General features: G+C 37.1%; 1 protein-coding gene across 6 annotated transcripts in view; it reads left to right on the forward strand.

Moving 5' to 3' along the window:
• The window catches only part of CLCN3 (chloride voltage-gated channel 3), an 87,667-nt gene extending 61,814 nt beyond the window's left edge, over nt 1-25,853 (forward strand). For all 6 annotated transcript variants that reach the window (XM_033215675.1, XM_033215673.1, XM_033215674.1 and 3 more), the window contains 8 exons: nt 3,798-3,955; nt 9,935-10,034; nt 11,328-11,515; nt 12,811-12,933; nt 14,373-14,579; nt 17,855-17,935; nt 19,803-20,348; nt 25,551-25,853. In XM_033215675.1, the coding sequence (XP_033071566.1) occupies nt 3,798-3,955; nt 9,935-10,034; nt 11,328-11,515; nt 12,811-12,933; nt 14,373-14,579; nt 17,855-17,935; nt 19,803-20,348; nt 25,551-25,838 (1,691 nt within the window). In that variant the 3' untranslated portion in view covers nt 25,839-25,853. The remainder of the gene's footprint in view (nt 1-3,797; nt 3,956-9,934; nt 10,035-11,327; nt 11,516-12,810; nt 12,934-14,372; nt 14,580-17,854; nt 17,936-19,802; nt 20,349-25,550) is intronic.
• Nucleotides 25,854-26,118: the final 265 nt, after the last annotated feature.

Below are 26,118 nucleotides of genomic sequence, written 5' to 3' on the forward strand. Positions count from 1 at the left end.
AGAATTTTTACACCTTTCCAAGGTACACTTTTTTTTTTTTTGGAGACAGAGTTTTGCTCTGTCGCCCAGGCTGGAGTGCATTGGTGTAATCACAGCTCACTTCAGCCTCTACTTCCCAGGCTCCAGCAGTCCTCCCAGTTCAGCCTCCTGAGTAGCTGGGATTACAGGTGCACACCACCATGCCCAGCTAGTTTTTGTAGAGATGGTGTTTTGCCATGTTGCCCAGGCTGGTCTGCAACTCTTGAACTCAATCTATCTGTCCTCCTTAGCCTACCAAAGTGCTGGGATTACAGACGTGGACCACCACTCTGGGCTTCCAAGGCAGGCATTTAAAGTAATAAATAGGGAGATAAGCGAGAACCCTGTTGGACCTGGTAAAAGCAAACAAACATTTATTAGTACTATTACACTGTTTAAAATATTATCCCCTTCTATATTCATGTCTGTTCTTACTGCCTCTTAGAATTATCAAAAAAACTTTCTCTATAGTTTATTTGGCTTATATCTCAGCGGTAACAAAATTAGTTAATAGTATTGGCATCGTGGTTCTTTGTGCATTCCTCCCTTATCCCACCCCCAAATTGATTTCAAATGATCTCTTGCTCTAGTTTAAGAATGTTTATAGTGATTACGAAAAGTTCAGATTCTGGCTTTAACATATATAATTTTTTATTTATCTGTAAACACAGGAGAATGCATTTGTTTAAACCAGAAAGATGGCAAGAGTAGTCTGGTAATTTTGCTCCATTCCTTAAAAGTCCTATAATAAAATAAACATATCTTGTGTTTTATTTTTACAGTGTTTTTTTAAACATTAGTATAGAGTGCCACTTCTTATATTCTATATCAAATAATTAGTTACATTTTCAATAATAAACTCTGGGTAATTTTTGGCATTAAAATCTGCATTACTAAATAATTTGAGGATATAATTTATAATCACTTATGCTAAAATCACCTATTTGAAATTATGTGTGAGGTTTTCAAAGTTCATAGTGCTTTGAAAAAAATTTAAATGTTTCTTTGTTTATGTATCTTTATTATAAACTGTAGCATATATCATACAACTGTCAAGGATGCTGATAGATACTTAATATTTAAAGGTGACTTGTCTAAAGTTACTCAGCTGTCCAGGACTAGAATCTGGGCCTTTAGGTAACAATTCATTGCTCTGTTTACTTAATTGATGATTGGATTCATTAGAATTTCTCTATTTTCATAGCTGTCTCCATGGTTCTATGAAAATACTGTGTTTGCTTATACATATATGTATACCTGTAAGTACAAAGTAGAAAATGAAAGTTCATTTCTGCTTTTGACACTTCTAATCCCCAGAGATAACCTTTATTAATATGTTGTCTCATGTTTGGTCAAACTGTTCTCTCTATATTGTGTATTACTGTATAAATTTTGCACAGTAATTTGCATATTAAAAATGCTGATCTACACCTGGCCCTTTTTAAAAAACTGCCATATATTGTAGCCAGTTTTTTATACCAGTATATATTGATCAACCTTATTCTTTTTAACTGCTGCATTATATATAAATTACATGATTTCATTCATTACCAATAGATGAGACATTTCCATTGGTTTGAATTTTTCAGTATTACAAATAGTGGTTCAATTAAATATTTAAGCCTTTGCGCACTTGTAGAATTAATTCCTAGAAGTAGAACCCTTATATTTTGATAGGTATTTCCAAACTGCTTCCCAAAATACTTGTATCTCTTTACTTCCACTGTCAAGTCTAATAATTTTCACTTGGATTATCATATTTCTTACCCAGCCTGTTTTTTACACTCTAAATTCTTTTTATTTTCTTTTCCTTTTTTTGTGAGACAGCGTCCTCCTCTGTGGCCCGGCTGAAATGCAGTGGCGTGACAACCAACGTGGGCTCAAGCAGTTCTCCCAACTTAGCCTACTGAGTAGCTGGGACTGCAGCCACATACCATCATGCCCAGCTTTTTTTGTTTTGTTTTGTATTTTTAGTAGAGATGAGGTTTTGCCATGTTGCCCAAGCTGGTCTCAAATTCCTGAGCTCAAGCAATCCACCCATCTCAGCCTCCCAAAATGCTGGGTTTACAGGTGTGAGCCACTGTGCCTGGCCCAAACTCTTTTTCTAACAGTAATATAAATTGTCTTTTACAGACTATACTCATATATGTTTCTTCTTTCAGAAGTAGGTGTTAAGTGTATCTAACATGGAATGTATAACTATAATTCTCATTGTGAAACCATAGCCTAATTTATTTCAAATTACAATTTAAAATTCATATTTTTTAGGAAGTTTTCTTAGATTAATCCACCTAGTTCCAGGTGCTACAGTCCCAAGATTTCTTTTTTTGTTAACAAATTAAATATAAGTAACATGACTAGAATTGTAGTCAAAGAATATTGGAACCTTGGAACTTCAGTATTTGAACTTTATTTTGAAATGTAATTATAAAAATATATTGCATCTGGAAGTCAGGGGTAGTTTTTTTTTTAAATTATCTTTGTATCTGCTATACTGTAAAGTGCTATTTATATAAAAAAAATCTTAATAGAAGTCTTCAGTTGTAAAGTCTGCTGTACAGACTTAAGATCAGGAATTGGCAACTATCAGCCATGTGCGAAATCCTGTCCTTCACCTGTTTTGTAAATAAAGTTTTATTGGAACACATTCAGACTCATTCATGAACATATTGTCTATGATTTCTTTTGTGCTACTATGGCAGAATTGAGTTGTGGCAACTGTGTGGCATCCAAAGCCTAAAATACTTACTCTCTGGCTCTTTGCCAACCCATTTTAGATTATAAGCACTTTGGCATTAATATGTTTTTGTTTTCTTTCTGTAGCACATAGTAAGATGTTCTGCCCACATTGTGCATAATTTATGGGTTTATTCAAGGATTTATGCAAGAGTAGCTGCAAGAAAAAAAAACTTAGAAGTGAACTTGCTCGATTGAAGAGCATCTGTGTATATTAAATTTTATTAGCTTTCACCTTCCCAAAGGGATTATTCCATTTCATACTTAAACTACTAATTTTGTGATAGGACTTCTTTCTCCAAAAGTTTGCTAACTTAGTGCGTTCACACACTTCATCTTTACTAATCTGATAGAGGGAAATGATATTGTGGATTTGATTTGCGTTTCTTTTTATGTGTTAGATTGAGCCTATTTTCATATTTAAAAGCCACTTGTATTTCTTTTTCTTGAGCTATCTTTTAATGTCCTTCCTGATACATTTCTCAAGTCTGTGATACTCATGTAAGATATATGGTGAATATGTGTCAGCGGTTTATTTGACTCTAATGAGGGAACCTGCCTGATGACAAGGCTGATTGAGAGGAGGATGTGTGAGATGAAGTGTGTACCATCAGTGAAAGAAAGCAAATTCTTACAGGGCAAAAACAAAAACCACCACTCGAAGGGTGATTTTTTCTGCTGGACGGAATTCATTTGCATTTTACCAGATAAAAATTACTATTTTCAATTTATCTTTTACAAGTCATTTTCTAATTTTACAGAGTCTATTCCCTAATCGGAATAGTCTTCAAAATTCTCCAGAGCATCAGGTGACTATTATGCAGGCTAATTGTTGACACTCAGATTTAACTTTAAAAGGACATGCCATAATATTTTGGCCTTATTTCCAAGTTTTGGATAATTTTTCTTAACATTTTTCTCTAACTGAAATGATTTCAAGTGATATTATTTCTGCATGACTTAATAATGAACTTCTAAGAAGGTCACTTAGCTCACGATTGTGTCTTCTAAAACATACTCATCTTTCCTTTTTTCTTGTGTAGGAACTCATTATACAATGACAAATGGAGGCAGCATTAACAGTTCTACACATTTACTGGATCTTTTGGATGAACCAATTCCAGGTGTTGGTACATATGATGATTTCCATACTATTGATTGGGTGCGAGAAAAATGTAAAGACAGAGAAAGGCATAGACGGGTAAGTGTTTTTAGTAAAAATTTTTAAAAATATAGTGCATAATTAGATCTTTTAATAATGTATTTCTGCCAGTGATCTCAGGCTGCCAAAATATGTTTACATTTAATATAAGTAAATGTCTTCATTTCATATGTGGTTCATGCTTTTTTCTTCTTCTAGGTTTCATTTTTTTAGTTTACTTATACCCTGTATCTTTCCAGAAAGGATTTCAGGTAGCTAAAAAACAAGGAAATACAATAAGAAGTCAAAATAAGAAGGAAAGGGAAAAAGACAGCACAGGAGTTGGGGGGAAGAACAAGCCAAGTTCAAGATATGGACATCAGCATGATTTTTGCCTTTGAGCAACCCACCAGCTAAGGCAAAAAAGGAAACTCATTGCATAACTCTTACCTATGGAAAAAGAAGAAATCTACTAGGGGCAGATAGTTTTGTGGGATTTTGCTGTTTTCTTTTACCTCTTTTCCCAGTATTTGATTCTGAGATATTTCTCAACTTGGATCCCAAATAAAGCTTATTGAATGTTGTAATGTTTTACTGTTTTTTTTAAAAAAAATGGCTTTAACATATAAAAGTACAATTTATGGATCCTTTTTGTTCGTGGTCATGACTTAACATTGATAATGTAATCCAAAATACATTTTTTATTTTGTATTTATTTATTTATTTTTGAGACGGAGTCTCACTCTTCTGCCCAGGCTGGAGTGTAGTGGTGTGATCTTGGCTCACTGCAACCTCCACCTCCTAGATTCAAGCGATTCTCCTGCCTCAGCCTCCTGAGTAGCTGGGACTACAAACATGTGCCACCATGCCTGGCTAGTTTTTATACAAAACATGTTTTTAAAAAAAAAAAATTTTTTTTTTTTCTTTTTTTTGAGACTATTGCCCATTCTGTTGCCCAGACTGGATTGCAGTGGTGCAATCTTAGCTCACTGCAGCCTCTGCCTCCCAGGTTCAAGCGATTCTTGTACTCAGCCTCCTGAGTAGCTGGAATTATAGGTGTGTGCCATCATGCCAAGCTAATTTTTGTATTTTTAGTAGAGATGAAGTTTCTCCATTTCGCCGGGCTAGTCTCAAACTCCTGGCCTCAAGTGATTGGCTGACCTCAGCCTCCCAGAGTAGAAAATCTTTTTGAAAAATAAAATTCCAAATCTCAAAAGGCCCTGTATAATTTTGGTGTTGGAAATTTACTTGTCAATGACAATGACTATTTACACAAATTATAAGCTTCCATATTAATGTATATGTGTGTGAAACCTAAAATTCAAATTATATTGTTTATGATAGGTACAGCTTCTGAGATTCATCAGATGATATTTACCTTTAGGGCATTTCTAAAAATAAAATATAATACATGAAATCAGTGCTTTAATCTAATGATTCTTAAATGTTTTGGTCTCAGATCCTCTTTAAACTCTTAAAAAATACTGAATAGCCCCAAGGAGCCTTTGTTTATGTGGTTTTTATCAATGGATATTTACCATATTAGACACTAAAACTGAGAATTTTTAAAAATAAAAAATAGTAACATAGTATATAACATAGTATCTGTGACACTATGTTCATAAAATTTTAGAGAAAACTGAGATCAAAGGAAACCAAAACAGTCTGGTCATAGTGGCTCATGCCTGTAATCCCAATGCTTTGGAAGGTTGAGGCAGAGGATCGCTGGATCCCAGGAGTTTGAGACTAGCCTGGACAAGTTTGGAGACTCTATCTCTACACAACAAAGCAAAAATTAGCTGGGTATAGTGTCTTGTGCCTGTGTTCCTAGCTACTCGGAAGGCTGAGGTGGGAGGATCCCTTGAGCCTGGGAGTTCTAAGTTACAGTGAATTATGATTGCACCACTGCGCTCCAACCTGGGTGATAGAGCAAGACCCTGTCTCCCTCCAAAACAAACAAAAACCACTTTTTTCTCTGAGTATGTAGTTAGTGTACAGTCCTTGAAAACATTGCAAATGGTATAGCAATATATGAAGTAGCCAGTATGTGTCCTAGCTAATTTTATCAATCATCTCTCTTCCTAGACCAATCAAATATTTTTCAATATTTTGATCCATGCTTATTGTATAAATGAAGTTTTTTAAAGCTGGAAAATTCCACACGTTTATATACTTACTATTGTTCTTAAAAATTATTATTATTATTTTGAGCAGAGTCTTGCTGTGTTGCCCAGACTGAAGTGCAGTGGTGCAATCTCGACTCTCTGCAACCTCCGCCCTCCAGGCTCAAGCAATTCTCGTGCTTCAGCCTCCCAAGTCGCTCGGATTGCAGGTGTGCGCTACCACGCTGGCTAATTTTTGTAGTTTTAGTAGAGATGGGGTTTCGCCATGTTGGCCAGGCAGGTCTCAAAGTCCTGGCCTCAAGTGATCCACCTGTCTCAGCCTCCCAAAATGTTGGGATTACAGGTGGGAGCCACTGCTCCCGGCCTACATTAAATTTTAAAGTCTTTCTATGTCAGGCCATATACCCAATCTAATTCTTTTTTTCTGTGAACTTTTTTGTTATACTTGTAGCCTTCCTACCCCAGATGATTTCGAAGCAAATTGACATTCTGTACTTTCAAATATTGCTGTTTCAGTATTTTACAAAATGGTTGCAGTTTAATTGTTGTTCCTTTTTTATATATTAGCTTGCATATTTCTATAGAGAGTTTACCCCACATCAACCATTTGGATTCCCTGAAGTAAAGATGGTACAGGAAAGGGAGATACCTTGAAATACTAGGTTCCTTAGCATCCTCAAAGTTGACCAATGAGATTTTTTGCTTGTTTGGTTGTTGTTTGTTTCTGTGTCTTCATGGACTCATGGTTTTAAGCATATTTGTGTTTTAATCATCACTGTTATTATTCTTATTGATGTTCATGTTATTCCATTTTAGATTAGTGGGAGCTTATTTAGTTTGCTATCTGTGTCCTTTGTCATGTCCTTAGATAATCCTAATCCTAATCCTGATTCATCATAAACATTTCCTGCAGCAAACCTGGAATCAGCCATTTCGCCAAGGAGCTCTCTGATTCCATTGAAGGAAAATATAATATAGGTACAATCTGGGCAATAGGTGATACTTGTTGCTTCTGGGTTGGCTATTGTTTCTAGCCTCCTAAGTGTTTATGACTCTTCTAATTTGAATTCATGACTATGGGGCTAAACCTCTAGTTCTTAAATTTGCTTTTCCTTTAAGTCATGCCAAAAACCTGAACATCACAAGCATAGTCATTTCATTTACCCCATAATACACACATACAACATTGTCAGAATAACAGTACCAACACCATCTCCAACAATATACCTACTGAAATATATTAGGTAATCTGCCTCCAGCCTCCCGGGTAGCTGAGACTGCAGGTGCACACCACCATGCCTGGCTAATTTTTTTTTTTTTTTTTTGAGACAGAGTCTTGCTGTCTCCCAGGCTGGAGTGCAGTGGTGCGATCTCAGCTCACTGCAAGCTCCGCCTCCCGGGGTCACACCATTCTTCTCCTGCCTCAGTCTCCCTAGTAGCTGGGACTACAGGTGCCCGCCGGCACGCCCGGCTAATATTTTGTGTTTTTAGTAGAGACGGGGTTTCACTGTGTTATCCAGGATGGTCTCGATCTCCTGACCTCGTGATCCCCCCGTCTCGGCCTCCCAAAGTGCTGGGATTACAGGCGTGAGCCACTGCGTCTGGCCTTTTTTTTTTTTTTTTTTTTTAAAGAGACTGGGTCTTCCTGTGTTACCCAGGCTGGTCTGAAACTTCTGGCCTCAAACCGTTCTCCTGCCTTTGCTTTCCAAAGCCAGGCATGAGCCACTTCGTCTGGCCTATCCTTTATTTATTCCACCACAGTTACACCTACAAATTACTTTGTTGTAAAGTCCCTTGGAATAGTTTCTTCTGTGGCGTTATGTTACCAGTTAGATGCACCTTCGATTCATTTAACTTTATTTCAATTTTTAAGGTTTGCTTTTTAGATTTAGTTTTGTTTTATTATACATATATGAAGTATTTCCATGGTTCAAAGTTAAATGTACAAAGCAGGTATGTTCAAAGAAGTCTAGTTTCTTTCTCTGTCCCATCCAACCCATTGTCTTCTTCCCCTTATAATAATTTGCATTTATACCTTTATGGTTTATCTTCTGATTTTTAAAAATATAAGCATGAATATTTATATTCCTGTCTTTTAGCATACTTTTAGCCATCTTGCTTTTTTCCTGCATAATACTACATGTATCTCATCCTTTTTAAATTGCTGCAGAATTTTTCATTACATAGGTATACTGCAATTTATTTATCTGATGCTGTATTGATGAATATTTAAATGATTTTCAGATTTTAGGAATGGTGATGATTGAATTCTCTGTACATATATCTTTTTTACTTGGTACACTCCATCAAGCAACTATTTAAGTGACTGACTGTGGTGCTGTGCAAGCAGTTATATAAAGAAAACAGCAGTGACTCAGTCTGAAAACGGCTTAATGTTATCATGTTTTCTTACACATTATTTATTTTTATTGAGGAAAAGCAACATGGAGTTTAGTGATTATTTTTGAAAGAAATAACCTACTTCTAATTCTAAAGAATGGTTAATATCTGTGTTTAGTTGCTTATAGGGTAGAAGGGATAAAATTGCCTTGTTCAACTTAGAACTTACTGTGTCATTTTAGTGGGGCATTGTGACTTCAAACAGACCCGATGCTTGAAATAGACTGGGTCATTGAATTCCAGCTGTAGCCCTCCTTCAGAACAGTTGAGCACTGAAGTCCTGGGCTGAAAATATGGCTTTTTTTTTGAGGTGGAGTCTAGCTCTATTGCCCAGGCTGGAGTGCAATGGCATGATCTCAGCTCACTGCCACCTCCACCTCCCGGTTCAAGTGATTCTCTTGCCTCAGCTTCCCAAGTAGCTGGGATTACAGACACCCACCACCACACCCAGCTAAGTTTTGTATTTTTAGTAGAGATGGGGGTTTCGCTGTGTTGGCCAGACTGGTCTCGAACTCCTGACCTCGTGATCCACCCGCCTCGGCCTCCCAAAGTGTTGGGATTACAAGCGTGAGCCACTGTGCCCATCCGAAGATACGGCTTTTTAAAGCAACAATCCTAGTAGAACAGAAGAGAGGTGTTGACTAGTAAGGAATTTAGGTTTAGAAGTACATTCTTAGTAAGAGAGGTGAGACTTACCTTCTTGTGTTTTAGTGTAGTGAGATCTGGATCAAATCTATTACTCTTGTTAATCTCCTAACTTCCTACACTATATTCAGTAGAGGACACTTTTGGCTTACACAGTAAAGAAAGAGCCTCCGGATTCTACCAGTGGGATCGGAGCTCTCCAAACCTGCATATTAAAAAGCCTATAAGTTTTGGGGAGTCCGTTTGTCCACATGATTATTCTATAATACATTGTATTTATGGACATGGTATTATTATACACAGATCCTGTCTTTTGAAGAACATTATAATCTACTTAACTGCTAGGACCAGAGAATGACTGATAATTCAAACCATATTGTCTTATAGAAGACATATGTAAAAGATAGTTATGTGTACCAACTGAAGTTCAAATTTGATTCAATTTAAAACAATCTAGATCAGATTTTATATAGCTTGTGGACCCTTTGTACTCAAATCTCAAGGTTCTTATTAAAATGCAGATCTTGGCTGGGCACGGTGGCTCACACCTGTAATCCCAGCACTTTGGGAGCCGGAGGCAGGTGGATCATTTGAGCTCAGAAGTTCGAGACCATCCTAGCCAACATAACGAGGCCCTGCCTCGTTTATTAAAAGAAAAAAACTTTTTTAATAAAAAGTAAAAGCAGATCTTGGGTAAAGACATGTAGTCTGGTTTACAGGTATAACAACTGTCTGTAATGTAGTGATTTTGCCAGAGACTAGTTCAGAATTTACTGTTCTATGTATGGTAAATGAGAAAAATTGCTAGATTCTAGAATTGTGGCTTCTATTCATAGTTGGAAAAATGAAGCATAAACATTTCTAATTTCAGATCAACAGCAAAAAGAAAGAATCAGCATGGGAAATGACAAAAAGTTTGTATGATGCGTGGTCAGGATGGCTAGTAGTAACACTAACAGGATTGGCATCAGGTAAAGAAAATTTTTCTAGAAATCCTTTTTTAGTTAACAGAAGTATAAATTGTTCTTCCCTCCTTCCCTCAATTTTTTCTCAGGTACCATTGGATTTTAAAAAGCATTTGTTTCTCTTCTTCAAAAAATCTTAAATATAAGACTAAGAGGCAAGAGGCTTCCACGTTTAGTCTTGGCTCTGTCACTTGACGTGTTTATCCAGCTTGGTTGATCTTTCTAGACTCAGTTTCTATATCTGTAAAATAAGTGTTTTGGATCAGATGATCAATAAAGTATCTTTTGATGTTAACATCATAATAAATAGCTAATATTTATTGTTTCCTATGTGTTGTACACTGTCCTAAAAACTTTATATGTATTTAAACCTCACCGCAATCCTATAGTGCCAGTGCTGTCATTATCACCATTTTACAGATGAGGAGACTGAAGCAGAAGAAAAGTAACTTAGTCTGACTGAGGTCATACAGCTTAGTAAATGGCTAAACCAGGATTTGAATTAAAGCCTTCTAGCTCAAGACCTATCCCCTTCATCATGCTATGCAGCATGGCCACAAAGTTTCAATGTGTGAGATTTTAAGAAAGAGCTGTTAAGGACCTGAAAACAAATATTAAGCACTGTTATAATCACTTTCAGCTTCCATGATGACAGATTATGTTCAGAAGACCACAAAAATTAAAAATTTTTGTAGAGAATAAAGTACTGATAATTCTCATTGGCATACATAATAATTTTATGGCCTCTGTGTATGTAACCCACTGATCTTTTTATATAAGAAGGACCCAGATTTGACCATAAATTTGTGAATTTTTTATATTCTCCCTGTAAAATAATCTTGATGTATGGTTTTCTGTAATTTAAGAGAAATATAAATATTACTTCTGTGAGTTTCAGGAATTATTTCTAATGGATGTTAAATTTTAATGAGATTGACATCATTCATAAGTCTGTTAATTATCGATTGAAAATTAGATTTGTGAACCTCCTGCCAAGTAGTTGTCTTTTGAAGATATTTTAGTATCTTTTAAACACTGTTTTTCCGATCACAATTAATTTGAATGATGTAACTTTTTAAAATTCCAAACAAAAATAGCAATTTTATTGTAAAAAAAACTGTTTACAGTTTTAAAATATGTTTATAACTAAAATTTGAAGATCTTAATTTATATATAGTTCGTAAATGACCCTTTATTTAGGAGTCTCCTGCTTTCCACTTGCCTTCTAACTAGATTGTTCTCGACTCCCAAAAAAATTGACTTTTTTTTTTTTTTACCGTCCCCAACATATTTTTACAGGGGCGTTGGCCGGATTAATAGACATTGCTGCCGATTGGATGACTGACCTAAAGGAAGGCATTTGCCTTAGTGCGTTGTGGTACAACCACGAACAGTGCTGTTGGGGATCTAATGAAACAACATTTGAAGAGAGGGATAAATGTCCACAGTGGAAAACATGGGCAGAATTAATCATAGGTCAAGCAGAGGTAAGTCTTGCTTTGTCTCAAGGTGAATTAATAATTGATATAGCAAAATGTTTCCAGTTCATTTAATTATAGAATTAATCACATATTAGATGATTGCATACACATTAAATGGATCCACCCTCAACACATTGCAGCAAGAAATAATTAAGTGCAGTATTGTTTCAAGAAGCTTTTGTATTGGTTAATACATAGTCGTATAGCAAATCCTCTGGATTGTGATGCAAATATATTTGAGCTGTAGTAGAAAAGAAGTGATAGTTATTGCAGTAAGATCTGTGTAAAGTTACTAAGAAGTCAAGTTATTAAAACTAATGTATTACTAAGATTGGGAAGTTTGAATTATGAAAGTATGATTATCAAATAATTTAGTAAAATCAACCTTTTACGTAGAGATACATTGAAGACAACAGATTTTTATTTGTGGCATTATAGCATTTACATGATTAATTTACTATGATCTACAAAGAACATTTTAGAACTTAGGATATTATATATATTTTTTACATGATGACATGGATATATTTTTTTTAATTTTGTTTTAGCTGAACTTGAGAGCTAAAGTGTATATATTTGTGGTAACATGAGTAGTATGCTGTTTCTCACCTGGCTTAATTGAATTGAGTTTAATGATCTTCTGGAAAGTTGCAGCATAATGAAATCTGAGTGCTGTTACAATTTGTTTTCACCATTGTTTCCAAAAAGTGGTTTGTAGGCAGAGATTGAGTATAGCTGAGATGTCTTGGTCCCAAGACTTTAGGGATTAGGAAAAAGATTAAATGGGCTCACGACTACTTGTATATATAGGCATTAATTTTTGGATTCTACTTAAATGTTTTGTTCATATAAAGTCTTTATTATTGTGGAAATAAACCAGGAGACTTTTACACATTTTACTGAAGCTTCTTTTCTGTTCTTTTTTTTTTGGTGGTGGGGGTGGAGTCTCACTCTGTTGCCCAGGCTGGAGTGCAGTGGCATGATCTCAGCTCACTGCAACCTCTGCTTCTGAAGGTTAAACGATTCTTCTGTCTCAGCCTCCCGGGTAGCTGGTATTACAGGTGCACGCCACCATGCCTGGTTAATTTTTGTATGTTTAGTAGCAATGGGGTTTCACCATGTTGGCCAAGCTAGTCTCGAACTCCTGACCTCAGGTTATCCACCCGCCTCAACCTCCCAGTGCTGGGATTACAGGCATGAGCCACCACGCCTGGCCATTTACTGAAGTTTGTTGTGACAAGCATTTGCATTAGAGGTGCAATGTAAATTAAATTCATACTCTTGAACTATTTTCTTTTTAGGGTCCTGGTTCTTACATCATGAACTACATAATGTACATCTTCTGGGCCTTGAGTTTTGCCTTTCTTGCAGTTTCTCTGGTAAAGGTATTTGCTCCATATGCCTGTGGCTCTGGAATTCCGGAGGTAAGCCAAGTAATATTTAGTGTCATTAAACATTATTATGGTGCTTAACTTTTTGCCCTTAGTGATAATAGAAGTTGGCTTTTCTGGAGGGAGGGGATAGTTTGTTCATAGTATGAAAAAATTTTTTTTAAATATAAGCTTTAAAATTGAAAAACTTGAAAAATATTGTTCCGTATAGTCATTTGATCATTTACTATGGAGGTTGATTTTTTTTTCTCTCACCACTAATTTAACACATGACTAGGCAAATTTTCAGAAGATTTAGTTAAACATCAGGAGCCTGGAAGAACTGTCTTGTGACCTAACAGTCTTTGATGGATTAGTTGTTATTTTGCTATTATGACCCTGATTTTTTTGTTTTTGGAGAATGAGTCTTGCTCTGTCACCCAGATTGGAGTGCAGTGGCGCGATCTCAGCTCATCACTACCTCTGCATCCCAGGCTCAAGCAATTCTTGTGTCTTAGCCTCCTGAGTAGCTGTGATCGCAGGCACGTGTCACCATGGCCAGCTAATTTTTCAATTTTTTTTTTTTTTTTAGTAGAGATGGGGTTTCACCATATTGGCCAGGCTGGTCTCAAACTCCTGACCTCAAGTGATCACCTGCCTCAGCCTCCCAAAGTGCTGGAATTACAGGTGTGAGCCACCGCACCTGGCTATGACCCTGATTTTGATTCGTTCATTCTCTTTTTATAATTACCTTTTGATTAGATGTTAGTTATTCTTGAATTTGGCCATTTTATACTTTGAGAAAGTGGTTAATCACAGTGGGTCAGTAATATAAACTTTTGGGTTTTATTTTTCATTACAATAGAGTAGAGTTATACAGAGGATTGATTGAACTTGTTTTGAACTTATTTTTCTGTAGTTAAATAAGTTACCAACTTTTTCCTAATACATTTCTTTTTAAAATGAAATTGTAGTGATCTTTAAGGTTGTATTAAGAGTAACTTTCATAAAAAGCAGTATCATGCAGTATAATAACAGTTGTCATTCATCCTTCTTGATATATAAAAAACTATTCCACATAATTATAGTACTTAGAGAAAACATATTATTTCTAACATAATGTCCAAAATATATTTAAAATATTATGCTTATTTTTACAACAGAAATATTCAAATTTGCCTCTTTTTTTGCTTGTGTAATTACAATCCTTATAATTAAGGTCTATATTCCTTTTAACATGGCCTGATATTTGGATCTTGTTCCTGAGATGGAGTTACCCTCTCTCCTTTCTTGGGTAGAGAATTAGATTATAATATCAATTTATCATATGTAGCATAATAGGTAAAGTTTTTAAAAAATTAACTGTAAATGTTTCTGTAGGCTGCTAAAATTTGCGAGGTCGTTTTTGTGCGTAAAACAAGAAAATAACTTGGATTTGTTATATTCTTATGTTTCTTAAAGAACATTAAGCTGCCTTAATCTTTGCCTTGTAGATTAAAACTATTTTAAGTGGATTCATCATCAGAGGTTACCTGGGAAAATGGACTTTAATGATTAAAACCATCACATTAGTCCTGGCTGTGGCATCAGGTTTGAGTTTAGGAAAAGAAGGTCCCCTGGTACATGTTGCCTGTTGCTGCGGAAATATCTTTTCCTACCTCTTTCCAAAGTATAGCACAAATGAAGCTAAAAAAAGGGAGGTAAGTGTCTTTTATAGTTAATTTGACTGAAAAATGTATATTGTATAGTGTTTATTTTAAAGAATTTCTTAGTGTAAAAATAATAAATTCTGTATTCAGATAAAAAATGTTGAGATTAATGTGTGCTTCTTTTGTTTTTCCTGAATATAACATCTTTCTGGAATCCATTCCCAGTGCTGCTCAGTTAGTCTTACATTTTAGAGAAACTTTATAGATAGACAGCTGGTGTCCATTGGGTTTCAGTTGCATTTCTTGAAGATCTTCCTGTTTTCACTTTACCTTATATCTTTCCTCTTCTGAAATGTTTTCTAAGCTTAGCTTTGTTTTTTACTCTTGCTTTCAACATTAAGAGGTTGGGAAACCTTAATAGCTGTGTTTTCCTCCTGGAGCCAGCATCTGGTGCCAGTGTCAGTGATGTGTGATATGAAAAATGCTATCCAGTGCCGTGGGGGAAGTTCTGAGGGCCTTTAGAAGCTCTTGAAGTTTAAATCAGAAATTCACATATTAAAAAGATTGCAGGAAATCCTTTTCATTTGATTGTTTAAGGCAATTTCCTTTACTGTTTCTTTAGGCCAGCCTGAGATCTTCTACAAGACCTTGATACCTTGTATATATTATGTATTTCCTCTGATATTTCTAGATTGCTCTGAGTATTTTCCTGAGTCTTTTATATTAGCTCTAGACTTTGGGAGCCCAGTCCCTTCCTATTTTCCAAATCTAAATCTACAGCCCTAGATGGTACAGAGATCTTCGGATTTTTTAGATACGAATTTTTAAAAAACCTCTCATTAAATACTGGCAGAATCTTTTCATCTTGTTGGGTTTTTTTTAAGTACTAGAACCAAAAAAGTAGAATATTTTATCAAACTGTTTGATCTTCAGTTGAAATAATTCTAGTACATTTTAACGTTCACATTAAAATGTTGTCCTCACATTGGCCATAAATATCCCAAAAGTGGGATACTTCAGATCGTCATAGTTTCATCTCTGAAGAATTGTGATTCCAGTACTTTACTATACAACAAAAATAGCATTATTGATTCCTTTCTATGTATCTGGTACGGTGGCAGATACTTTACTTGGATTTTAAAACTTAATTTCACAGTAATTTATTAATATGGCCCTGTTATCCTCATTTATAGATTAGGAAACTAGGGCTGGAAACAGCTCACTAACTTGCCCAAGACCACATACCTAGTTAGTGGCGGAACGTGGATTAAAATTCATTTATCTTTGACTCCAGTCTGTGGTTTTATGTACTACCTTACTGCCCTTACGACTGTGTGGGTATATATTTGTGTGTGTTCAAAATAAAACTCAAAACCATCCTGTAGTGTAGCAAGTTAGTGGCTAAGATGGAGCTAGAGCACCTGCTTCCTCAATTCAGTTCTTTTACTTTCTGCTGTACCTTTATGTTTGTTTGGTAAGACTTTTATTCTAAGTTCAAAAAATATAATTAGATGTTAGAAATCAAGTTTACCTAAATTTTAATGTTTGTATTGTAATGATTAATGTTAAGATGTTGTTATTTTGTTACCTTAGTGTATATATAAATGGCAAGAATTCAGTTAGTTGAAAGCATTAAGATCCCATAGTTTTGTGTAGACAAGAGGAGCGAGCATTGATATTTTTAAATTAAATGCTTCTTAGATACGTATGAAATGGATTAAAACGTGTATATGAGTTTTACATACATAGGTGTTAGTTTGGTTGTAATGCAGGATCAGGACAGTCAAAGAAATATGGTTGCATTCCTTTTAGTGGGGGGAAAAAAAGGAGGTTAAATTTGCTCCCTTTCCTCCCCAAATAAGCAGAGTCTACATTCTAATGCCAACAATTTAATTAAAACAAATATTTATTTATTTTTAATTCACCAAACTTTTATAAAGTATTTCCTGGATGCCAGGCACTGTTCTGAGCACTTTCTATATATTTACTCAATCCTTAAGAGCTAAGTAGTATTATCACATTTCCATTTTAGAGAAGAGAAAACTGAGGCACATAGAGATTATCTACCCATAGTCATATAGCTAGTAAGTAGCAGAGCCATGATTTCAACACAGCAGCCTGACTATGGAGTTCATGATCTTAACCATTTACAGCTTAATTCTGATTATTTATAATTTCTCTTCTGGAAATGTAACAATTGACCATTTGAAGAAATACTTTAGGTAGCCTTGGATATTTGCTGGATTAAAGTAGTGAAAGGAATACAGACTCTTGGCTAGGCGTGGTGGCTCACATCTGTAATCCCAGCACTTTGGGAGGTAGAGGCAGGTGAATCACTTAAGGTCAGGAGTTCGAGACCAGCCTGGCCAACATGGTGAAACCCTGTCTCTACTAAAAATACAAAAATTAGCCGGGCGCGGTGGCAGGTGCCTGTAATCCCAGCTACTTGGGAGGCTGAGGCAGGAGAATCAGTTGAACCCAGGAGTTGGAGGTTGCAGTGAGTCTAGACTGTGCCATTGCACTCCAGCCTGAGACACAAGAGAGAAACTCTGTCTCCAAAAAAAAAAAAAAAAAAAGGAATACAGGCCCAGAAAAATAATTACAAATAAAACCCTAGTGAAATTATAGATGTAGTTGGCTTCATACTGGTGGGAAGCAGACCACTACCAATTGATAGACGGGGAGCTAGAGAGAGGACATGGAAGAGTGTCCTTGGATTTTTCTCTTCCTTTAAATTTTTTGTAGAGGTGTTAGTTGGTGAGGCTGTAACTTGAGGAGCTATTGTGTGTACTTTCAGAATGAGGCTCTCTAGACTGACAGTATTTTAGCAGTATTTCACAGGGCATAGGGTAGTGAAAATATAGGGAATTTTACAAGGTCTTCAGTTCCCTGCGTATCTTGCTAGGATTTGGAATAGAGTATTTATGGTGGAGCAGTTAGCTCTAAAATTTGAAGAAATGATATCCTATTTAAAAATAGCCGCACATCCCAGTTACTGCCCTCCCCTCTTATCTACACAAACATACATCTTGAAAATTATCTATATTCATTGCTTCCTCTTCTTTACACCCTATTCACATTAGTATATCTGGCAAAAAAATTTTTTAACTGAATAGTAAATGCATGACTGACCTTTCAATTAAAGCACAGGAGAAAGAAACAGATCTTAATAGAAGAAATGAATACTTGCCCTTTGCTTAGGGAGCAAGGAACATGAAAATTGAATTCAGAAAATCCATTTGGAAAATTCAAGTAACATGAAGAATTTTTATTTGGTATGTGTGAATTTCTATGAAATTGTGAAATAAGCCATATCCTCTTTCTAGGTGCTATCAGCTGCCTCAGCTGCAGGGGTTTCTGTAGCTTTTGGTGCACCAATTGGAGGAGTTCTTTTTAGCCTGGAGGAGGTAGGTGAAAAGAATACAACAATTAAAACTATATATAATTACCACTGCAAATATATTTCACACATATTTCACACATTTCAGTTTTATAGGTGATGTAATAGGTAAAGACTTTGTTTTCAAATTTAGTTTTCTAAAGTCGTTTTCCACTCATTCTTACATAAAAAGTAAATGTTATTCATACTCCATACCTGGAGGAAACTTTTGTTTTAATTTATTTATGTATAAATATTAGTAATTATTTAAAATCTAACTTTACTTTGTTGACATATTTAAAAGTAAGAAGATGTGAATTTGACTTAATAGAGGACACGTGAAACAATCTATTTCCATTGGCTAATTTCTGTATTTTTAGCAGAGATGGGGTTTCCCCATGTTGGCCAGGCTGTTTGTGTGTGTGTGTGTGTGTGTGTGTGTGTGTGTGTGTTTTGTTTTGTTGTTGTTGTTGAGATGGAGTTTCGCTCTTGTTGCCCAGGCTGGAGTGCAATAGCATGATCTTGGCTCACTGCAACCTCTGCCTCCCGGGTTCAAATGATTCTACTGCCTCAGCTTCCCAAGCAGTTTTTGTTTGAAAAATTTTAATCAAGTCCTATGTTGTGTTTTAAAGTTTTTCCCATGTGATTATTTCTGATACAGTTAATGATGTTTAAGGAAATAATTTTAGTCACTTCAGTGGATTATTTTGTTTTTGTTTTCTTTTCACATAAAAATGTAACCAGGAATTTTTTTTAAAATTTTTTTGACAAATAATAATTGTTTATGTTTATGGGGTATAATTTGATGTGTCTATACATGTATACATTGTGGAATAATCAAATCAGAGTGATTAGCAAATCCCTCAGATATTTATTATGTCCTTGTGGTTGTGAGAACATTTAAAATCCTCTCTTTTAGCTATTTTGAAATATATAATACATATTATTAACTGTAGTCACTTTACTGTTAAATAGAACACCAGAACTTATTCGTCCTCTGTAAGTTCATACCCATTGACTAACCTCTCCCCTTGCCCTGTTCACTTCCCCAACCCCCAGCCTCTGGTAACCCCTATTCTACTCTCTACTTCTATGAATTTAACTCTTTTAGTTCAAGAATGTTTTTAAATTTACTTTTTTCTTTTAGTTGTTTGTATGCTTTTTTCTTTTTTTAATGTAGAAGAGGCGAATTAAATTCATTATAAGCTAACAGGAGTTGGTGATGGTACATTTATTTTTATTTTTATTTTTATTTTTTTATTTTTTTTTTTTTTATTTTTTTATTTTTTTTTTTTTTTTTTTTTTTGGAGACGGAGTCTCGCTCTGCCGCCCAGGCTGGAGTGCAGTGGCCGGATCTCAGCTCACTGCAAGCTCTGCCTCCTGGGTTTACGCCATTCTCCTGCCTCAGCCTCCCGAGTAGCTGGGACTACAGGCGCCCGCCACCTCGCCCGCTAGTTTTTTGTATTTTTTAGTAGAGACGGGGTTTCACCATGTTAGCCAGGATGGTCTTGATCTCCTGACCTCGTGATCCGCCCGTCTCGGCCTCCCAAAGTGCTGGGATTACAGGCTTGAGCCACCGCGCCCGGCCGGTACATTTATTTTTAACTACCATGATTGAATTGAATGTGAAACTCATCTTGAAAATAAAACAGTGCTAGGTATTCTAAATATTTATTAGACATTCATGACCAGTTGATACTGTGAATTTGTAATGATGATCACCATCTCCAAAAATAATAATAACATCAATTTTCTTATTACCGTAAAATCCATTACATGTAAATTATAACTACAGCAAAATTTAGAACTAGGATATTTACCATTCAAGTTATAATATATCAGAAACATCTTATAAAATTATAGCATTAATTTTTCTTTTCCTTTTCTTTTTTTAGGTTAGCTATTATTTTCCTCTCAAAACTTTATGGAGATCATTTTTTGCTGCTTTAGTGGCTGCATTTGTTTTGAGGTCCATCAATCCATTTGGTAACAGCCGTCTGGTCCTTTTTTATGTGGAGTATCATACACCATGGTACCTTTTTGAACTGTTTCCTTTTATTCTCCTAGGGGTATTTGGAGGGCTTTGGGGAGCCTTTTTCATTAGGGCAAATATTGCCTGGTGTCGTCGACGCAAGTCCACCAAATTTGGAAAGTATCCCGTTCTGGAAGTCATTATTGTTGCAGCCATTACTGCTGTGATAGCCTTCCCTAATCCATACACTAGGCTAAACACCAGTGAACTGATCAAAGAGCTTTTTACAGACTGTGGTCCCCTGGAATCCTCTTCTCTTTGTGACTACAGAAATGATATGAATGCCAGTAAAATTGTCGATGACATTCCTGATCGTCCAGCAGGCATTGGAGTATATTCAGCTATATGGCAGTTATGCCTGGCACTCATATTTAAAATCATAATGACAGTATTCACTTTTGGCATCAAGGTAAGTACTAATGTAAGGTGATATTCGGGTAATCATGGCATGTTCAAAACTTGTATGTGAAATGAGAGAGGTTGTTGTTTCATAAGTGACTGAAAAAAGTACTTATCTTTTGAGTTTAATTTTAAGTAATGAAAAAGATAATTCCTTAGCATATGTTGTTGACCATGTTATTTGTTGCTGTTTAACAAATTGCCCCCAAACCTTAGCAGCCTAAGGTAACTACTTATTTTGTTCTCGATATTGGGTCAACGACTTGGGAAGGGCTCAACTGGGCCTCTTTTTTGCTTGTGGTCTTTCATATAGTTGTTATTAGACATGGCGAGGTCTCATCATCTCAAAGCTTCTTTCATTTCCTTTTTAAAAAACTGTTTTTGTGGGTACACAGTAGCTATATATAGTTTTGGGGTACATGAAATCTTTTGAGAGAGGCATGCAGTGCATAATAATCTCAGAGTAAATGGAGTATCCATCATCTCAAGCATTTATCCCTTGTGTTACAAGCAATCCAATTATACTGTTAATTATTTTTAAGTGTACAATTAAATTAGTATTGAGTATAGTTCAGAGACTTCTTCATTCATGACTAGGCTGAAAAGATTCATACACCTGGGCTCCTGGGATCAATCTTGCATACTCTCTCTCTCATGCTCACTCCCGCTCTCTCTCTCTCTTTCTCTAGCTTTCTTTTTCCTCTCTCTCTGTGGTTTTTCTAAGGTGGTGGCCTCAGGTAATTAGATTTCTTGTATCATAGCTCAGGATTCCTAAGAGGGCTGTTTTTAATGTAGCCAAAGACTTGCAACATGACTTGTTTTATTCTATTCATTGAGGCAGCCACAGAGACCCACCCGCATTCAGAGGAGGGACATATACTTACTGGGACAAGTGTCAGAGCATTCATGATCATGTTTTAAAACCACTTTTATTAGTTTCCTATTGCTGCTGTAATAAATAAAATTACCACAACTTAATGGCTTAAAAGCCACACAAATTTATTATCTTACAGTTCTGCAGATCAAAAGTCTGAAATGGATCTCACTGTGCTAAAATTAAGGTGTTCATAGGGCATTCTGGAGGCTGTAGGAGAGTGTGTGTTTTTTGCCTTTTCTGGCTATTAGAAGCTGTCAGCATTCCTTGGCTCCTGGCCCTCTGTTTGCATCTTCAAAGCCAGCAATGGCTGGTCAAGTCTTTCTCTTGTCTCATCACTCTGTCACAAACTCTGCTAAATCTCCCTTCCACATTTGAAAAACCTTTGTGATAACTTTAGGCCCACCCAGATAAATCAGAAAATAATCTCCTTTGTTAAGGTCAACTGCTTCGAAACTTTCTTTCTGCAACCTTAATTCCTCCTTGCCATGCAACGTAATGTAACCACAGGTTCTGGAAATTAAGTTATGGACATATTTGAGGAGCCATTATTCTGCCTCATACGAGTATTGGGTGTTAGCTTGAAAGGACACTGCAGACTCAGTTAAATTACTAGATCTATAAATACATGCCTTTTTCCGTCAAGAATTAAGGCAGCTGGGCCTTATGCCCTGGCACATTGCTTCTTTTGGATTTATAAAGTAACAAAATTTGTTGATTAATGGTCCATCAGTAAATACAATTTCTTATATGACTATCAGTGCTATATATGGGGAAGCACATATCAGCTTATTCTTGTTCTTTAAATTACTGCCCTTGTACTTCATGTAATAGTATTTGCTAGTGATAATATGCTTTTACAGATGTAAATTAATGTGGAATAACAGCTTTGTTTCTACAAAATTGGAGTGGTATTAGTTTTTAGGTCTCTTTTCTCTTGTCCTAAGTCTGTAGTCTACTGAGTATCAAGAGTTAAATAATAGAAAAGCCTGGCCAGGAGCAGTGGCTCGCACCTGTAATCCTAGCACCTTGGGAGGCCGAGGCGGGCAGATCACGATGTTAGGAGATCGAGACCATCCTGGCTAACCCTGGCAGTGAAACCCCGTCTCTACTAAAAATACAAAAATTAGCCAGGCGTGGTGGCAGGTGTCTGTAATCCCAGCTACTTGGGAGGCTGAGGCAGGAGAATCACTTCAACCCAGGAGGCGGAGGTTGCAGTGAGCCAAGTTCATGCCACTGCACTCCAGCCCAGATGACAGGGTGAGACACTGTCTCAAAAAATAATAAGTAGAAAATAATAATAATATGGCCGGGCGCGGTGGCTCAAGCCTGTAATCCCAGCACTTTGGGAGGCCGAGACGGGCGGATCACGAGGTCAGGAGATCGAGACCATCCTGGCTAACACGGTGAAACCCCGTCTCTACTAAAAAAAAAAATACAAAAATCTAGCCGGGCGAGGTGGCAGGCGCCTGTAGTCCCAGCTACTCGGGAGGCTGAGGCAGGAGAATGGCGTGAACCCGGGAGGCGGAGCTTGCAGTGAGCTGAGATCCGGCCACTGCACTCCAGCCTGGGCGACAGAGCGAGACTCCGTCTCAAAAAAAAAAAAAAAAAAAGAAAATAATAATAATAATAATAATAGAAAAACTTTAAAGTTTTACCTTTTTTCTTAGGGAATCAAGTTAAAAGAGCTGTTAAAGCTCTTTTTTTTTTTTTTTGAGGCGGAGTCTCACTCTGTCTCCGGGGCTGGAGTGCAGTGGCCGGATCTCAGCTCACTGCAAGCTCCGCCTCCCGGGTTCCCGCCATTCTCCTGCCTCAGCCTCCCGAGTAGCTGGGACTACAGGCGCCCGCCACCTCGCCCGGCTAGTTTTTTGTATTTTTAGTAGAGACGGGGTTTCACCGTGTTAGCCAGGATGGTCTCGATCTCCTGACCTCGTGATCCGCCCGTCTCGGCCTCCCAAAGTGCTGGGATTACAGGCTTGAGCCACCGCGCCCGGCCTATTTTATTTTTTTGAGACGGAGTCTCGCTCTGTCACCCAGGCTGGAGTGCAGTGGCATGATCTCGGCTCACTGCAAGCTCCGCCTCCCAGGTTCAAGCCATTCTCCTGCCTCAGCCTCCTGAGTAGCTGGGACTACAGGCATCCGCCACCACACCCGGCTAATTTTTTTGTATTTTTAGTAGAGACGAGGTTTCATCGTGTTAGCCAGGATGGTCTCAATCTCCTGAACTCGTGATCCGCCCACCTCAGCCTCCCAACACCTTACGCTTTTATGTTGTAGAGACAGCTTCTTTCCTTACACGTCATGAACCAACCTCTGCGAGCTCCTAGTTTTTCTTCTGTAGCTTCCTCACCTCTTTAACCCCTGATAGACTTGAAGAAAGTGAGGACCTTGCTCTGGATTAGGTTTTGATTTAAGGGAATATCGTGGCTGGTTTGATCTTCTGTCTCAAGACTTTCTTCATATCAATAATAAGGCTATTTTACTTTTTTTAAATCATTTTGTGTTCACTGAAGTAGCACTTGTAATTTGATTCAAGAACTTTTCTTTTCAATTCATGACTTGGCTGACTGCAGCTAGAGGCTGAGATTTTGGCCCCCCCCTCGGCTTTCAACATGCCTTCTTCACTAAGCTTAATTATTTTTAGCTTTCTTATTTGTTTGAGACAGGATCTCATTTTGTCACCCAGGCTGGAGTGCAGTGGCACAGTCATTGCTCACTGTAGCCTTGAAGTCCTGGGCTCAAGTGATCCTGCTGACTCAGCCTCGTCAGTGGCTGGGACTACAGGCATGTACCACCACACCAGCCTATTTTTTGTTTTTTGGTTTTTTTTGTAGAGATGGGTCTTACTGTGTTGCCCAGGCTAGTCTCTAATTCCTGACCTCAAGTGAACCTTCTGTCTTGGCCTCCCAAAGGATGGAGATTATAGGCGTGAGCCACAATACCTAGCCATTTTTAGCTGTTGATATAAAGTGAGAGATGTGACTTTTTTTTTGAGACAGAGTCTTGCTCTGTTGCTCAGGCTGGAATGCAGTGGCGCGCTCACTGCAACCTCTACCTCCTAAGTTCAAGCGATCCTCCTGCCTTAGCCTCACGAGTAGCTGGGACTACAGGTGTGCACTACGAGGTCTGGCTAAGTTTTGTATTTTTAGTAGAGATGGGGTTTTCCCATGTTGGCCAGGCTGGTCAGGAACTCCTGGCGTCAAGTGATCTTCCCACCTCAGCCTCCAAAGTGCTGGAATTACAGGCTTGAGCCACCACGCCCAGCCGAGAGACATGACTTCTGCTTTCAGTGGAACACTTAGAGACCATTGTAGGGTTCTTAGTTGGGCTGATTTCAGTATCACTGGGTCTCAGGGAATAGGGCAGCCTGAGGAGAGGGAGAGAGAGACAGGGGAACAGCCAGTTACAGTCAGACCACATACAACACTTATTAAATTCACTTTCTTCTATGGGCATGGTTCATGGTGCAGTAAAACAGTTGTAACAATAACATCAAAGATCATTAATCACAGAGCACTGTAACATATAATAATAGTGAAAAATTTCAAAGTATTGAGAGAATTAGCAAAATGTGATACAGAGACAGAAAGCGAGCACATGCTGATGGACTAGCTTAATGCAGGGATGTCAGAAACCTCCAATTTGTAAAAACCACAATATGTGTGAAGCATAATAACACAAAGTGTAATAATAAAACGAGGTATGTCTGTATCAGTCAAAATATTGGGCAACTCTGGTAAGTCTGTCCACTTAGCATTGTACCACTGAAGATGAATAGCATCTACCATTTACATCATTTGTAAATATGTAGGAGGACATAATCACATAATCTTGAAGTAAAAGACAGTGCTTAAAAATCAGTTGAGATTTATGAAAAATACTTCATATTGTCCATTTAAAAATACATATTTTTTAATTTCAATAGCTTTGGGGTTACAAGTGGTCTTTGGTTACACGGATGAATTCTATAATGGTGAATTTTGAGATTTTATTGCACCTGTCACCCAATATTGTATCCAGAATATTGTCCTTTTTTTTTTTTTCATTTCACCATGGACTAATGAAAATTTTGTTAGGGACTGACCTTAGGGCACCCTTGAGCTAAAGGAAATAACCCTTGAGTTGTTTTCTCTTTGGCCTAAAGAATGTGGTTTATTTTGTAACTGAATTCATGGGATTGTTAAGGTACAAGATTTTGCTATAGTTTTATTTGTACTAGGATTTTGCTATATTAATGTGAATAGAATCAAAAATGTTAGAAACAAATGCATGGAGTATAAGTTTCAAGCATGTATGTCGAGGATCTCTGCCCCATTAAGAGTTCTGTTCTTGTTATAGGTTCCATCAGGCTTGTTCATCCCTAGCATGGCCATTGGAGCGATCGCAGGAAGGATTGTGGGGATTGCGGTGGAGCAGCTTGCCTACTATCACCATGACTGGTTTATCTTTAAGGAGTGGTGTGAGGTTGGGGCCGATTGCATTACACCTGGCCTTTATGCCATGGTTGGTGCTGCTGCATGCTTAGGTAATATGGCTGTGTCTGCCTGTGTGTGGATGTTTGCTAGTTTGAGAGAGCCAAGAGAAAGTGGGACACATTCTTGCTTAATGGGTGGGCAGATTAGTTGAGTAAAGGAGGGTGCAGGGCGGAAATGTTTTAACAGATAAGAAACAGTAGTACTATTAGGGTATTATACAGTACCGGTTTTCTGTCTTACAACATTTGTTAATACAAGAATTTAATGGAATTAACATTGTAATATAACTTAATACTTTATGGCAGAAGCCATCTAAGTACAACATAAGCTTAATTTGAATCCTGACCAAAGAAGTCTTTGATTCTTTCATTGTTAAGGATCTTGGCTTACCTGTAGCAACTATAGCTTGATACCTAAGATTAGCATTGCAA

Source organism: Trachypithecus francoisi, unplaced genomic scaffold (genome assembly GCF_009764315.1).
Source record: "Trachypithecus francoisi isolate TF-2019V2 unplaced genomic scaffold, Tfra_2.0 Lachesis_group1, whole genome shotgun sequence".
Lineage (NCBI taxonomy): Eukaryota > Metazoa > Chordata > Mammalia > Primates > Cercopithecidae > Trachypithecus > Trachypithecus francoisi.